Source organism: Coregonus clupeaformis, chromosome 37, assembly GCF_020615455.1.
Source record: "Coregonus clupeaformis isolate EN_2021a chromosome 37, ASM2061545v1, whole genome shotgun sequence".
Lineage (NCBI taxonomy): Eukaryota > Metazoa > Chordata > Actinopteri > Salmoniformes > Salmonidae > Coregonus > Coregonus clupeaformis.
The window spans coordinates 33,741,976-33,759,778 of NC_059228.1; the positions used below are offsets into that span (position 1 = coordinate 33,741,976).

A 17,803-nucleotide genomic window follows, 5' to 3' on the forward strand; every position below is an offset into this window, starting at 1 on the left:
CATGAGGACCGCCACAGGAAAGGAAGACCCAGAGTTACTTCTGCTGCAGAGGATAAGTTCATTAGATTTAACTGCACCTCAGATTGCAGCCCAATTAACTGCTTCACAGAGTTCAAGTAACAGACACATCTCAACATCAACTGTTCAGATGAGACTGTGTGAATCAGGCCTTCATGGTCGAATTGCTGCAAAGAAACCACTACTAAAGGACACCAATAAGAAGAAGAGACTTGCTTTGGCAAAGAAACACGAGCTAGACCGGTGGAAATCCAAATTTGAGATTTTTGGTTCCAACCACTGTGTCTTTGTGAGACGCAGAGTAGGTGAACGGATGATCTCCGCATGTGTGGTTCCCACCGTGAAGCATGGAGGAGGAGGTGTGATGGTGTGGGGGTGCTTTGCTGGTGACACTGTCTGTGATTTATTTAGAATTCAAGGCACACTTAACCAGCATGGTTACCACAGCATTCTACAGCGATACACCATCCCATCTGGGTTGGGCTTAGTGGGACTATAATTTGTTTTTCAACAGGACAATGACCCAAAACACACCTCCAGGCTGTGTAAGGGCTATTTGACCAAGGAGAGTGATGGAGTGCTGCATCAGATGACCTGACCTCCACAATCCCCCGACCTCAACCAAATTGAGATGGTTTAGGATGAGTCGGACCGCAGAGTAAAGGAAAAGCAGCCAACAAGTGCTCAGCATATGTGGGAACTCCTTCTAGACTGTTGGATAAGCATTCCTCATGAAGCTGGTTGAGAGAATGCCAAGAGTGTGCAAAGCTGTCATCAAGGCAAAGGGTGGCTACTTTGAAGAATTTCAAATATGAAATATATTTTGATTTGTTGAAATAACATATATGATTCCATATGTGTTATTTAATAGTTTTCATATCTTCAATATTATTCTACAATGTAGAAAATAGTAAGAATAAAGAAAAACCCTTGAATGAGTAGGTGTGTCCAAACCTTTGACTGGTACTGAATATATATGTATATATATATACACACTACCGGTCAAAAGTTTTAGAACAACTACTCATTCAAGGGTTTTTCTTTATTTTTACTATTTTCTACATTGTAGAATAATAGTGAAGACATAAAAACCCCAATTGCTCAGTTTGGCTGGGCGGCCAGCTCTAGGAAGAGTCTTGATGGTTCCAAACTTCTTCCACGATGGAGGCCACTGTGTTCTTGATGTTATTATTATTATTCTTGGGGACCTTCAATGCTGCAGAAAGTTTTTGGTACCCTTCCCCAGATCTGTGCCTCGACACAATCCTGTCTCGGAGCTCTACGGACAATTCCTTCGTGGCTTGGTTTTTGCTCTGACATTCACTGTCAACTGTGGGACCTTATATAGACAGGCATGTGCCTTTCCAAATCATGTCCAATCAATTGAATTTACCACAGGTGGACTCCAATCAAGTTGTAGAAACATCTCAAGGATGATCAATGGAAACAGGATGCACCTGAGCTCAATTTAGAGTCTCATAGTAAAGGGTCTGAATACTTATTTAAATAAGGTATTTCTGTTTTTATTTTTAATAAATTTAATAAATAATAAAACCTGTTTTCGCTTTGCCATTATGGGATATTGTGTGTAGATTGATGAGGATTTGTATTTATTTAATCAATTTTAGAATAAGGCTGTAACGTAACGAAATGTGGAAAAAGTCAAGGGGTCTGAATACTTTCCGAATGTACTGCTGAGGGGAGGGCAGCTCACAATAATGGCTGGAATAGAGTGAATGGAATGGCATCAACCCGATGGAGAACATGTTTGATGTCTTCGATACCATTCCATTTATTCCGTTCCAGCCATTGCTATGAGCCCGTCATCCACAATTAAGGTGCCACCAGCCGGCTGTGATACACACATATATAGTTGCTAATTACATTACAATTACTAATTATAATTTCATATACATTGCAATACAGTGACATATATCACATTTATGTCAATGTAAATAGGCCTAGTCATTGTAATGTAATAAGAAACAAATATGTATCTAAATATACATAACATATAAATGTAATATGTAAATAGTAATAAATATTGACATAAATAATTCATTTTCTATATTTTCTGACAACAATTTCACCATGTTAGGTGCATGTTCCGCCCTGTTAGGTGCATTGTGAGTGATCAAGATCCAGCTAGCATAATGGTGAACACTTGAAGAGAATTGTAACTTTTCTGTCAAACATATTTTGAAATTCTAAAATGTTATAACATGCTCATCTAATGTAGCCTAACATTGTGGAAATTTAAGAGTGAGACATACTGACAATCATCATGAAACATTAAAATATATGTTGATATTTACTTAGCGTTGCACTGTTGTTTACCCGCCCAATAAAGGATTGACACTTCCTGAATGTGATGTCATTGTGGGAAGGGGCTGTTTTTTAAAGGGGTATTACTAAAAACTAACAGGGTGGAAATCAGGGACACACAGAAAATCTTAAATACAGTAACAATAAATACAATAATCATGAAAAAAAGTATTAATGACAGATATTTTAAGTAGGACTACAAAATAATGAAAAAATATTTAGAAATTGTATTATTTAATGGCTTATATTTTTCGTAGAAGTCGATGAATAGCACATGGCAAAAACGCCTACATCAACTGAAAACAAAATGGTCAAAATGCATACAATTCCTCACATTTTACACTAAATAAGAGGTGTTATTTCCTGGGGACAGAAAACGCACAGCATAACAGGAACTACCCGTATAATAGTAGGAAGCACCAGTGACTCGGTCAATAAAAATGTGGTCAGATGAAGCAGATACTAAGCTACAGGACTGGAATACGTTCAGAGATAATTCCGATGGCATTGAGGAGTACACACATACCCCAACCAGAAGCCATGGATTACTGGAAACATCTGCACTGAGCTAAAGGGTAGAGCTGCCGCTTTCAAGGAGCGGGACTCTAACCCGGAAGCTTAAAAGAAATCCCGCTATGCCCTTCAACAAACCATCAAACAGGCAAAGCGTCAATACAGGACTAACATCGAATCGTACTACACCGGCTCCGACGCTCGTCGGATGAGGCAGGGGCTTGCAAACTATTACAGACTACAAAGGGAAGCACAGCCGCGAGCTGCCCAGTGACACAAGCCTACCAGACAAGCTAATTTACTTCTATGCTCGATTCGAGGCAAGTAACACTGAAACATGCATGAGAACATCAGCTGTTCCAGACGACTGTGTGATCACACTCTCCGTAGCCGATGTGAGTAAGACCTTTAAACAGGTCAACATTCACAAGGCCGCATGACCAGACGGATTACCAGGACGTGTACTCTGAGCATGTGCTGACTAACTGGCAAGTGTCTTCACTGGCATTTTCAACCTCTCGCTGACTGAGTCTGTAATACCAACATGTTTCAAGCAGACCACCATAGTCCCTGTGCCCAAGAACACTAAGATAACCTGCCTAAATATCTACCAACCCGTAGCACTCATGTCTGTAGCCTTGAAGTGCTTTGATAGGCTGGTCATGGCTCACATCAACACTATTATCCCAGAAACCCTAGTCCCACTCCAATTTGCATACCGCCCCAACAGATCCACAGATGATGCAATCTCTATTGCACTCCACACTGCCCTTTCATACCTGGACAAAAGGAACACCTACAGTGCCTTGCAAAAGTATTCATCCCTCTTGTCTTTTTCCTATTTTGTTGCATTACAACCTGTAATTTAAATTGATTTTTATTTGGTTTCATGTAATGGACATACACAAAATAGTCCAAATTGGTGAAGTGAAATGAAAATAATAAAGTGGTGCGTGCATATGTATTCACCCCCTTTGCTATGAAGCCCCTAAATAAGATCTAGTGCAACCAATTACCTTCAGAAGTCACATAATTAGTTAAATAAAGTCCGCCTGTGTGTAATCTAAGTGCCACATGATCTCAGTATATGTACAACTGTTCTGAAAGGCCCCAGAGTCTGCAACACCACTAAGCAAGGGGCACCACCAAGCAAGTGGCACCATGAAGACCAAGGAGCTCTCCAAACAGGTCAGGGACAAAGTTGTGGAGAAGTACAGATCAGGGTTGGGTTATAAAAAAAATATCAGAAACGTTGAACATCCCACGGAGCACCATTAAATCCATTATTAAAAAATTGAGAAAATATGGCACCACAACAAACCTGCCAAAAGAGGGCCGCCCACCAAAACACACGGACCAGGCAAGGAGGGCATTAATCAGAGAGGCAACAAAGAGACCAAAGATAACCCTGAAGCAGCTGCAAAGCTCCACAGCGGAGATTGGGCACTAAATACAGGGAAATTCTTGAGGGAAACCTGTTTCAGTCTTCCAGAGATTTGAGACTGAGGCGGAGGTTCACCTTCCAGCAGGACAATGACCCTAAGCAAACTCCTAAAGCAACACTTGAGTGGTTTAAGGGGAAACATTTAAATGTCTTGGAATAGCCTAGTCAAAGCCCAGACCTCAATCCAATTGAGAATCTGTGGTATGACTTAAAGATTGCTGTACACCAGCGGAACCCATCCAACTTGAAGGAGCTGGAGCAGTTTTGCCTTGAAGAATGGGCAAAGATCCCAGTGGCTAGATGTGCCAAGCTTATAGAGAAATACTCCAAGAGACTTGCAACTGTAATTGCTGCAAAAGGTGGCCCTATAAAGTATTGACTTTGGGGGGGTGAATAGTTATGAACGCTTAAGTGTTCTGTTTTTTTGTCTTTTTCTTATTTGTTTCACAAGAAAAAATATGTTGCATCTTCAAAGTGGTAGGCATGTTGTGTAAATCAAATGATACAAACCCCCCAAAAATCCATTTTAATTCCAGATCGTAAGGAAACAAAATAGGAAAAATGCTAAGGGAGGTGAATACTTTCGCAAGCCACTGTATGTGAGAATGCTATTCATTGACTACAGCGCAGCGTTCAACACTACAGCGCAGCGTAGTGCCCTCAAATCTCATCACGAAGCTAACGACCCTGGGACTAAACACCTCCCTCTGCAACTGGATCCTGGACTTCCTGACGGGCCACCCACAGGTGGTAAAGGTAGGTAACAACACATCCACCACGCTGATCCTCAACACGGGGGCCCCTCAGGGGTGCATGCTCAGTACCCTCCTGTACTCCCTGTTCACTCAAGACTGCATGGCCAGGCACGACTCCAACACCATCATTAAGTTTGCCGATGACACAACAGTGGTAGGCCTGATCACCGAGAACGATGAAACAGCCTTTAGGGACGAGGTCAAAGACCTGGCCATGTGGTGCCAGGACAACAACCTCTCCCTCAATGTGATCAAGACAAAGGAGATGATTGTGGACTACAAGAAAAAGAAGAGGACCGAACACACCCCCATTCTCATCGACGGGGCTGAAGTGGAGCAGGTTGAGAGCTTCAAGTTCCTTGGTGTCCACATCACCAACAAACTATCATGGTTCAAACACACCAAGACAGTCGTGAAGAGGGCACGACAAAATCTATTCCCCCTAAGGAGACTGAAAAGATTTGGCATGGGTCCTACAGCTGCACCATCGAGAGCATCCTGACTGGTTGCATCACTGCCAGGTATGGCAACTGCTCGGCCTCCGACCACAAGGCACTACAGAGGGTAGTGCATACGGCCCAGTACATCATTGGGGCCAAGCTTCCTGCCATCCAGGACCTCTATACCAGGCGGTGTCAGAGGAAGGCCCTAAAAATTGTCAAAGACTCCAGCCACCCTAGTCATAGACTGTTCTCTCTGCTACCGCACGGCAAACGGTACCGGAGCATCAAGTCTACGTCCAAAAGGCTTCTAAACAGCTTCTACCCCCAAGCCATAAGACTCCTGAACATCTAATCAAATGGCTACCCAGACTATTTGCATTGCCCCCCCCCCCCACACACACACACTCTACGCTGCTGCTACTCTGTTTATTATCAATCAATCAATCAATTTTATTTTATATAGCCCTTCATACATCAGCTAATATCTCGAAGTGCTGTACAGAAACCCAGCCTAAAACCCCAAACAGCTAGTAATGCAGGTGTAGAAGCACGGTGGCTAGGAAAAACTCCCTAGAAAGGCCAAAACCTAGGAAGAAACCTAGAGAGGAACCAGGCTATGAGGGGTGGCCAGTCCTCTTCTGGCTGTGCCGGGTGGAGATTATAACAGAACCATGCCAAGATGTTCAAAAATGTTCATAAGTGACAAGCATGGTCAAATAATAATCAGGAATAAATCTCAGTTGGCTTTTCATAGCCGATCATTAAGAGTTGAAAACAGCAGGTCTGGGACAGGTAGGGGTTCCATAACCGCAGGCAGAACAGTTGAAACTGGAATAGCAGCAAGGCCAGGCGGACTGGGGACAGCAAGGAGTCACCACGGCCGGTAGTCCCGACGTATGGTCCTAGGGCTCAGGTCTCTCAGTTGGCTTTTCATAGCCGATCATTAAGAGTTGAAAACAGCAGGTCTGGGACAGGTAGGGGTTTCAGTAACCGCCAGGCAGAACAGTTGAAACTGGAATAGCAGCAAGGCCAGGCGGACTGGGGACAGCAAGGTGTCAGCATGCCCGGTAGTCCTGACGTATGGTCCTAGGGCTCAGGTTCTCAGAGAGAAAGAGAGAACGAGAGAATTAGAGAGAGCATACTTAAATTCACACAGGACACTGGATAAGACAGGAGAAGTACTCCAGGTATAACCAACTAACCCCAGCCCCCCGACACATAAACTACTGCAGCATAAATACTGGAGGCTGAGACAGGAGCGGTCCGGAGACACTGTGGCCCCATCCGAAGAAACCCCCGGACAGGGCCAAACAGGAAGGATATAACCCCACCCACTCTGCCAAAGCACAGCCCCCGCACCACTAGAGGGATATCCTCAACCACCAATTATCTGTGCATAGTCACTTTAATAACTCTACCTACATGTACATATTACCTCAATTACCTTGACTAACTGGTGCCCCCTCACATTGACTCGGTACCGGTACCCCCTGTTTATAGCCTCGCTATTTATTTGTTACTTTTATTTCGTATTATTTTATGTTGTATTTTTTTGTATGATTTTTTTGATTATTCTTTCTTAAAACTGCATTGTTGGTTAAGGGCTTGTAAGTAAGCATTTCATTGTAAGGTCTACACCTGTTGTATTCGGCGCATGTGACAAATAACATTTGATTTGATTTGAGTAGCAGTAGTAGCAGTAGAAGTAGCAGTAGCAGTAGCAGTAGCAGTAGTAGTAGTAGTAGTAGTAGTAGTAGTAGTGGTTTATTTTGACTGAAATTGATGTTATTTATAAGATTGGGTATTGGTTGGAGTGTGTTTAGTTCATTTGAAGCAATCCATCTATTCTGAAGCACACCACTGTAAATACAAATGAACAATTAACACATACTTAGCACATAGTGTTGGCAACATTAGAATCACCATGGTTACGGTAAAGCCAGTAGGGGTCCAGGAGCACAGTGAGTTGGTGATGAAAGGAGAGAACAACAAAGGAACAAAAGAGCGGTGGAAGAGACAGAAAATAGGAATGTTTTAGCACACCCAAACACACACACACACACACACACCATACATACCAAACGTACATGCACGCACACACACGCATACACACACACACACACCATACATACTGTACGTACGTGCACACACGCACACGCATATACACACACACATACAAACCACACATACTGTACTTGCACACAGCAGCTAATGGGGATCTATAATAAATACAAAATACAAATACACAACTCAAGAGTTTGGTTGATCGACAGAAGGTTATGTTCTCACCATATCTTGCGGTAGAATATACCTGTTTCCTTTTCTAAAGCTAGCACACCAGCCCCCTCCTGGGGTTTAGAGGTTATAGTCTAGGAGGAGAGGGTTAGCAGGAGGAGAGGGTTAGGAGGAAGAGAGGTTAGGAAGTGGAGAGGGTTAGGAAGAGGAGAGGGTTAGGAGGAAGAGCGGGTTAGCAGGACGAGAGGGTTAGCAGGAGGAAATAGTTAGCAGGAAGAGAGTTAGCAGGAGGAGAGGGTTAGCAGGAGGAAAGGGTTAACAGGAAGAGATGGTTAGCAGGAGGAGAGGGTTAGCTGGAAGAGAGAGTTAGCAGGAAGAGAGGGTTAGCAGGAAGAGAGGGTTAGCAGGAAGAGAGGGTTAGCAGGAAGAGAGGGTTAGCAGGAAGAGAGGGTTAGCAGGAGGCGAGACAATGCAATATAGTCTGTGTGTTCAGCTGGGCTCAAATAATATTTATCTTCAGGTATGTAGGCCTTCAATATCAGAGAGAGAGTGTGAGAGAGAGAGGGAGAGAGCGCAAGAGAGGGAGAGTGAGAGAGAGAGAGGATAAAATGGGATACAATGTCACAACTTTCTCTCTCTCTCCCCCTCTTCCTCTCTCTCTTCCCCCTCCTCTCCCTCTCCCCTCTTTCTCTCTCTTTCTCTTTCTCTCCCTCTCCCCCTCTCTCTCTCCCTCTCCCCCCTCTCTCCCCCCTCTCTCCCTCTCCCCCCCTCCCTCTCTCTCTCTCTCTCTCTCTCAATTCAATTAAATTCAAAGGACTTTATTGGCATGGAAAACATATGTTTACATTGCCAAACCAAGTGAAATAGATAATAAACAAAAGTGAAATAATTAATCAAAAATGAACAGTAAACATCTCTCTTGCTCCCCTCTTCCTCTCCCCCCTCTCCCTTTCTCTCTCCCTCTCCCCCCTCTCTCTCTTTCGCTCTCTCCCTCTCCCCCTCTCCCCCTTCCCTTCCCCTCCCCTCCCCTCCCATCTTCAGTATACTGTACATACGGTATATCTCTCAGTGAGAAGCCTGACTCTTTGACTTTACCGCAGTCATTTCCCCACCCAGGGGATTCAACTCCGGCACTCTCACTCACTTCACTCTCTCCATCCAGCGACAGATTTACTCCCTCCATCTATTTTTTTACTGCTCTGCATCTGACGAAAGGATGGAGGGATGGAGAGAGTGACAAAGAACCAGGCTGAAATTAAAACTCAGAGCCTGCCGTAATTCACTTTAATTACTTTTCTCATCCTGCGAGGTCAAGGGAAAATCCTTCTCTTCTTCTCTCTGCTTAGCTGACTCCTTGCTCGTTAAGGTGAGAAGATAGATGTTAGAAGTCCGATAGATGGTCTGTAAACCATAAAGACACAGATGCTAGTCTTCCAAGGACATGCTGTCTGTCTGCTAGTGTTTCAGTCTTTCCTCTGCAGTCCCCATTTCACCAAGTACTACATAGTTACTGTTCAGTTTTACCCATCTTGCTCTCTTGCAATCTCGTATTCTGACATGACCTCAGCTCCTTCAAACAGCTTCATGTCCTCTAGGGTCTCCCCAGGTGAAACCAAGGGGCCATGGCCATAGAGAGGCCTATCACAGTCTGTCTCAGACACATCCCTCAGTATGACTAAGCATATATCTCTTTGCTTCTCTCCTTCTTTAGTTCACTCTCCCCTGTATCTCTCCTCTCAGCATACTGTACTTCTCTCTCCTAGTCTCCTTCTTCCCCCCCCACCCCCCCTTCTCCTCTTCTGTCTGGTGTGTGTGACAGGTGTGTCATTGTGAGTGATTGGATCGTTAAGCAGCTATGATCAGAAGAGCTCCTCTCTTTGCTTCGTCAGTGTCACCACACAACCCCCTGTTGCCATATTGCAACCTATGTGTTGTGATAATTGTGTTGTTTGCTCTATAACCTGTTAGTTCATATGCCTTGCAACTGTGATTGTCATAGTGGGGACACTATATAAATAATGACATTGAATATGTGTTGTACTTACCTGCAGTGATTACTATTCATGTGTGTAGGGTTATTATTATTAACCGTGACCTTTCCCCTTTGATGATGTCATCACCCAGAGTCGGATCTGTACAATGTGACTCTACCACAGGTTGAGTGGGCTGTATCGTTTTGCTGTATTTGTGCCGTTTGTACATGGCTGTACACCTTTTTTTTCTTGGGTTGAAAGTGAAGGAAAGTAATATTGAAATGCGTGTGGGCATTCCTTGTTAAGTTACTACAGTGATATATAGGCCTAAAGGCCGAGACAATAAGATGACACCGTGGCAGAATAACCTTTGTTTTATCACAAAACCAGATAGCAACCTCTGTCCGGTTTATTCCGTAAAGCATATTGCATGTAACAGACAGTTACATGACCTACAGCATGGTCAAGCAAGTTAATGTTTCCGACATTTTCGGACCACTAAACAACTATTGATTTAGAACCACAGAGAGTTACCGCAAGTCGCAAAGAAAACCAGAGCTGCCTCCACTATTCCAGCACTATTTCAACTTCAACATCATCAAATCACCTCTGCTTAGTTTAATACAGTGACAACTAAAAGATACCAAAAACTATTTAGTCCAATCAACGTACACTAAATAGGATGTGGCTGTCCATGGTTCTGATTTCTGTGTGCGTGTGCGTGTGTGTGTGTTTGTGTGTGTGTGTGTGTTTGTGTGTGTGTGTGTGTGCGCGTTCATGTAGAAAAATATGTTGACTCACCCTACTTGTAGAGAAACGCCAATGCCATCCTCCTCTCTTTCATGTTGACGAAACGGTCTATCACTCTGTCATACAGTACATGCTTTTATTTTTTGTTGTCCTAGCTAACTGACTAAAATGCTTGCTCGCTAGCCTAACTTCCATTCATGGGCAACGTTAGCTAGTTAACATTAACCTTCTACATCTAGCTACATATTGAACTTCCATTCTCTCTGGCCAGGGGCACAACAATGTATGAATTAATGGTTGGATCAGAATCGCCGTTATAATCATTGGCCAGTACAGAGAATTAAGTAAAACCACAAGTCCAATTCCCTATCTCCATCCATGGCTAATTTGAGAAAGGGACAAGTTTAGCTAGCTAGCTAGCCACCGGAGGAAAACAACACAACGAGATGCAACAATTCAAGTTGTTTCTGTCAATGACGTGTGCTCTCAATGGGATTTGATAGGAGTGACGCCAAAATACCAAACTGGCTTCCCTTTACACTGTGTTTTTGGTGTGCCAGGACCATTCACAGTTGAGCTCGTTTAGTTTAGCTCAAGGAAGGCCAAATGCTCGCTGGCTTCCCTTACATTCCATTCAATGCTACGGACGGCAACAATGTCATACTCGTTTGAATCAGACAGCATCAGATAGATGGCCTACACGTAGAGAAACAGAGGGGCGCTGTTTCGCTCACTCGGATGCTTTCTACGGTGAGATACATTCAGCCTCTTGCAAATTGATGGAAATGATGAAACACAGAGAGATGAAAGATACATTATTTTGATATGTTTTTTTTGTTTGTTTGTTTTTGGTCATTTTTGGGGGGAAGCCTGGCTTCCCTTGGCATCCATGAATACACGCCACTGGACACACTACGCATCTCACTGGTGAAACTGGCTGGAAATAACACATCCAGTTTACTGATACAGAGATATCCTTTCTAACATTTACATACTTTATCTCTCTATACAGTATCCATACAGGACTGTCTGCATCATGAGTGAGTTTACCCCCCAAAACATAGTCTTAGGTCAAGCTGAATATAGACTGTATGTTTGCAAGTTGGGTCCTGAGCAGTTTCAAGTCTCACTCTGCTACACCCATCATTCACTACATGATTATATTCCCTTGGTTCCCACAGTGAAGAAGTCATTCTTAAAACGGATGAAAAGAAAACAGTTGAGCTGAGTTTCCGGTCGGATTACTCCGAGAAGGGATACATGTTCCAACAAATCAAGACACTCAAATTAAATTGAATGCGAACGGTAAATCCTTTGGCGGTACCAGCAGTGCTGTGCAATAACACAGAATGCTGAGACCTGATTCGCTGATCACCTCGGGCACAATTACCTCTGGGTATCCTCCTACTACTCGTGTGTGTGTGTGTGTGTGTGTGTGTGTGTGTGTGTGTGTGTGCTGTGTGCGTGTGTGTCATGTGTGGCGTGTGTGTTTTAACTTTCAAGTTGTATTAGTCATATCTACGGGATACGCATGGTATACATCGTCCAACGAAATGCTTACTTGCAGGTTCCTTCTCGACAATGCAACAACAACAATAAATCATGAAAGATAAGAATACGAAAATAAAGTAAATGGTGTGTGTGTGTGTGTGTGTGTGTGTGTGTGTGTGTGTGTGTGTGTGTGTGTGTGTGTGTACCTGCTGTTTGCTAGGGGCAGAAGGTCAGACAGTAAATAGTCATGGCCAGGATGAATAATGGTCTCTCATAATAATAATGTGTGTCAGTGTGTTGCCATGGTAACATTTGAAATGACAGCTTGCTATTTATTGCCACTAATGAAGTATTGCTGAACTGGACTCACTGAACTGCCAAAAGAGTAACAATCTTGATAACACTTTACTTGGTACCTGCATACAAGGTAAGTACGTCTACTTCTTAACACATTATTAAACCTAGATACACAGTCGCCAAACGTGAAACCAAAATAGTAGCTGTTTCTATAGAGTTATGGTGGGATCATGCCTATCACATTAAAACAAACTAAAGCAAAATAGCACTTTTACTGTACACTGAACACTACCTAGTGTGGTTTGGAACATGTCAAAGAGACCATTGTTTACTTCTTCAAAAACCTCAGTTGTATTGACTTCTCAATGGAACAACCCATTCTAAAGTATTCTAGCACTCTGCAGGCCTCTATACCATATGTTGCTGGGTCAGGGTTTTACACAATGGGATGCCACAGATTCTTTGACTATAGTCAGGTATAAAGGTAAAGGCTAAAACAGGCAGGATATCAATGTAGCAGCAGCACAGCTCTCAGGAACAACCACAATCATGATGGGCAAAGTAAGTTAATGTTTCATCCCACACTCTTTTAAGTTTTTTAATTCACCAATGCCTGAATAGTGGCTGGTTAAGTGAATCACAATTTTAAAGTGATAGTTCACTTTTTTAAAGCAAGGCTCCTTTTCAACTTCCTTATAGAGTTGTTGTTTCCTCCAAACTATTTATATTTTTTAAATTGTTAACAGGTTATTTAGGATCACCTATAATAATCTAGCATTTGGGAGCTGGCATTTTAGGAGCATGTAGCAATGCTAGTTATAAAGCAACTTGTATCTGCAGATTCATATATTTGTATACATTTTTCCATAATATTGTATATACTACTTTTGTGCTTACAGATCACCTTCTTCGAGGACAGGAACTTCCAGGGTCGTTCCTATGAGACCAGCCAGGACTGCGCTGACATGTCCTCCTTCCTGAGCAGGTGCCACTCCTGCAGGGTTGAGAGCGGCTGCTTCATGGTCTACGATCGCAACAACTACATGGGAAACCAGTACTTCATGAGGAGGGGCGAGTACCCTGACTACCAGCGCATGGGAATGGGAATGAACGACTGCATCAGGTCCTGCCGCATGATCCCCATGGTAGGTGGAGAGAGCGGACGCCAATCAATAATGGGAGCTAACAATGATGCTTTATGTAGAATTCACAAAGCATATGAACAATGTAATATTTCCCCATTCCACAAGAGGCCCATTGACTCCCTAAGAAGCCCTGCTGGCCTCTCCCTGGCTGTAGTAATAGCCAGTACATTACAGTAGGGTGAAGCAAAACATGTTTTAATGGTTGTATTCTCATATATATAATTTATCTGACTTGTGGAACCTTTGCTTTCCTCCTCACAGCACCGTGGAAACTTCAGGATGAGGATCTACGAGAGGGAGAACTTTGGTGGTCAGATGCACGAGATCATGGACGACTGTGACTCCATCCAGGTCCGTTACCGTATGTCCGACTGCCAGTCCTGCAACGTCATGGACGGCCACTGGCTAATGTACGAGCAGCCTCACTACAGAGGCAGGCAGATGTACATGAGGCCCGGAGAGTACAGGAGCTTCAGTCAGATGGGCATGGGAATGGGAGGCATGAGCGGTGGCATGAGATTCATGAGCATGAGGCGTATCATGGATAACATGTCCATGTAATATGCTCAGATGTTGTATGAAAAATTGTGAATAAAATATGCTCCCAATTTTACATTTTTGCATAATTGTCTTATTTTTGTGGTGTGTTTACTGAGAACACTCCCTGGTAGATAATTCATTAAGCATTTCACTATTTCACCCTCACAACTTTAACCTTTAAAAGTTTAGGAATATTGTTAGGAATAGGTAGGTAACAGAGGAGGCTGGTGGGAGGAGCTATAGGAGGACGTAATGGCTGAAAAGGAATAAATGGAATGGTATCAAACCTATGGAAACCACTTGTTTGACTACGTTCCATTTATTCCATTCCATTAATTACAATGAGCCCATCCTCCTATAGCTTCTCCCAACAGCCTCCTCTGGTAGGTAAAGCCTGTCCCATGCTTCCCAATCGAAACAGTTAGTGCATATATTATGACAACATTTTATGAAGTTTTTGTTAGTTTTGGTGTTCCGCAGGATTTTCTTTCGGCCGTTCGTGCACACAAATGTATTTCTTAAAGCAAGTCGAAGATCGGTAGCCGAAGTCTATGGCCTTTCATCGGTGATTGGTCAACAGTACTACTCCTAGTAGGAGTTGCAACATGAACATGATTTTTTGTCATTCATCGACAGATGACTCGTTTTTAATACACATTTTTTCACTTGAGAAATAGAACACCAAACATCTTAGCTAGCGTAACTAAGACCTCCTTGGCAAAAACGTCAAAATTAATGACAGATTTCTTCGTTCATTTTAGATTAATTCTGACTATTTTGAGGAAGTGTTTTTGGCTATGTTGTTGCTACGGTGGCTCAAGATGGACAAACAATAGTAATATTGCCACTTTTTTTCTAGTTTTTCAAGTGAAGGTCTTTAGGGAGCATGAGAGCACAGATGGTCGCTTTGCCTAGCCAAGCGCCTTTAGTGTGGCAGGCCACAGCAAGGCAGTACTTCCACTATGCACATCCCACCCCTAGGGGGCAGCAGCAACTGGGCCAGGTGCTAACAGTGCCGGTAGGCTTGATAAGTGAATGATTGGAAGGAGGCTTCCAAGATGGCGTGGTAGTGCGGTCGTGTATTCTGTTGTGTCCTCGTGTAAATAGCCCGTTTTTTTTAGTTTTTTGTCTTTTTTTCGTATACATTTCTCTTTCTCACTTTCCATCCTAAATATACTTTCCTGCAACCCGCCTCACCAAATGTGGAACAGATTCTATTATTTCTTTATTTTTATCAAGAACCTACGGCTGATACTAGCCAGCTAGCCAGCTAACTAGCTACTTGCTATTAGCCACCGTTAGCGGTTTTCACCACTGTCCGTGGCCTGCACTACCTATCAGCCAGCTCTAGCCTGGACAATTATCGGCCAGTCTGCACAGCGTGCTATCGACCCAGAGCATATTGGATTTTCTGCCGGAATCACTGAATCACTGGACCTTAACACCGGACCATCGCAACTAGCTAGCTGCAACCGAATGGCTGTTGTTGGCTAATTACCACTGTCCCGACACACCAGTTAGCCTTGAGCTAGCCTCGAGCCAGGCCCATCTCCCGGCTATCTACCTCTCTGTCAACCGGACGGGACCTCCTAGTGTCGACACAGAGCCCCGCCGATCCATCACGACTGGTCTGCCGACGTAATCGTCTGATATGGTTTCAACAGGCTTCCCATTGCGATGACCATGAAGATCCATCTGCTAGCCCCGGCCCGCTAGCACGTACAATCAGCAGCCGTGCCTCCTGATCGCCTGTGCTGTAGCAGCCTACGATCTGCTCCCGGACTTACTTATTTCTGTTCACTGGACCTTATGATCACTCAGCTACACAGCTAATGCCTGCTGGACTGTTCCTTTACACGGTACCCCATCCTGTTTATCTGTTTAGCCTCAGCCCAAACTTTCGTCGCCATTACCAGTTGTTGTCTTAGCCTTCTCGAATAACACCTGTGATTGCATTATGCCTCTCTCCCATGTCAATATGCCTAGCCTATTGCTGTTTGGGTTAGTTCTTATTATACAATTTCACTGTAGAGCCCCTAGTCCCGCTCAACCAGCCTCAGAGAGCTCCTTTGTCCCAACCCCCACACACGCGGAGACCGGCTCAATCGGTACCGCCAGTGATGCTATCTCTTTCATAGTTACCCAATGCTTAGGTGTACCTCCACTGTACTCATATCCTTCCATATCCTTGTCTGTACATAATGTCCTGAATCTATTCTACAACGCCCGGAAATCTGCCCCTTTTATTCTCTGTACCCAACGCACTAGAAGACCAGTTCTTAAAGCCTTTAGCCGTATCCTTATTCTATTCCTTCTCTGTTCCTCTGGTGATGTAGAGGTTAACCCAGTCCATGTAGCCCCCAGTATCGCAGGTGCTATCATTTGTTGACTTCTGTAACCTTAAAAGCCTTGGTTTCTTGCATGTTAACATCAGAAGCCTCCTCCCCAAGTTTGAGTTATTCACTCCGTTAGCACACTCTGCCAACCCTAATGTTCTAGCAGTGTCTGAATCTTGGTTTAGGAAGGCCACCAAAAATTCAGAAATTCCCGTCCCGAACTACAACATTTTCCGTCTAGATAGAACTGCCAAAGGGGGCGGAGTTGCAATCTACTGTAGAGATAGCCTGCAGAGCTCTATCATACTATCCAAGTCTGTGCCAAAACAGTTTGAGCTTCTACTTCTAAAACAGAAATAAGTCTCTCACCGTTGCCGCTTGCTACAGACCTCCCTCAGCCCCCAGTTGTGCCCTCGACACCATATGTGAATTGCTTGCCCCCCATCTATCCTCAGAGTTCGTACTGCTATCTGGGATATGCTTAACCCCCCTGCCGTCCTACAATCTAAACTAGATGCCCTCAATCTAATACAAATTATCAAGGAACCTACCAGGTACAACCCTAAATCCGTAAACATGGGCACCCTCATAGATATCATCCTGACTAATTTACCCTCTAATTACACCTCCGCTGTCTTCAACCAGGATCTCAGCGATCACTGCCTCATTGCCTGCGTCTGTAATGGGTCCGCGGTCAAACGACCACCCCTCATCACTGTCAAACGCTCCCTAAAACACTTCAGCGAGCAGGCCTTTCTAATTGACCTGGCCCAGGTATCCTGGATGGATATTGACCTCATTCCGTCAGTAGAGGATGCCTGGATGTTCTTCAAAAGTGCTTTCCTCTCCATCTTAAATAAGCATGCCCCATTAAAAAAATTCAGAACTAAAAACAGATATAGCCCCTGGTTCACCCCAGACTTGACTGCCCTTGACAAGCACAAAAACATCCTGTGGCGTACTGCATTAGCATCGAACAGCCCCCGCGATATGCAACTTTTCAGGGAAGTCAGGAACTAATATACACAATCAGTTAGGAAAGCAAAGGCTAGCTTTTTCAAACAGAAATTTGCATCCTGTAGCACTAACTCCAAAAAGTTTTGGGACACTGTAAAGTCCATGGAGAATAAGAGCACCTCCTCCCAGCTATCCACTGCACTGAGGCTAGGAAACACTGTCACCACTGATAAATCTACAATAATCGAGAATTTCAATAAGCATTTTGCTACAGCTGGCCATGCTTTCCACCTGGCTACCCCTACCCCGGCCACCAGCTCTGCACCCTCCGCTGCAACTTGCCCGTGCCTCCCCCGCTTCTCCTTCACCCAAATTCAGATAGCTGATGTCCTGAAAGAGCTGGTAAATCTGGACCCCTACAAAACAGCTGGGCTAGACAATCTGGACCCTTTCTTTCTAAAATTAGCCACCAAAATTGTTGCAACCCCTATTACTAGCCTGTTCAACCTCTTTTTCGTATCGTCTGAGATCCACAGAGATTGGAAAGCTGCCGCGGTCATCCCCCTCTTCAAAGGGGGTGA

The 17,803-nt window shown here is 43.9% G+C and overlaps 1 protein-coding gene across 1 annotated transcript; it reads left to right on the top strand.

Moving 5' to 3' along the window:
• Positions 1–12,724: 12,724 nt before the first annotated feature.
• Positions 12,725–14,002, top strand: LOC121536204 (gamma-crystallin M3-like). The gene is made up of 3 exons (XM_041843478.2): positions 12,725–12,805; positions 13,144–13,389; positions 13,651–14,002. The coding sequence occupies exons 1-3, from the start codon at positions 12,794–12,796 to the stop codon at positions 13,948–13,950; spliced, it is 558 nt and encodes a 185-aa protein (XP_041699412.2). The 5' UTR covers positions 12,725–12,793; the 3' UTR covers positions 13,951–14,002.
• Positions 14,003–17,803: the final 3,801 nt, after the last annotated feature.

What these genes read in the sequence shown, in the direction of transcription:
- LOC121536204 (XM_041843478.2), top strand. An exon ending in CCTGCCGCATGATCCCCATG is followed by an intron (nt 13,390 to 13,650) that starts GTAGGTGGAGAG and finishes TCCTCCTCACAG; the next exon opens with CACCGTGGAAACTTCAGGAT.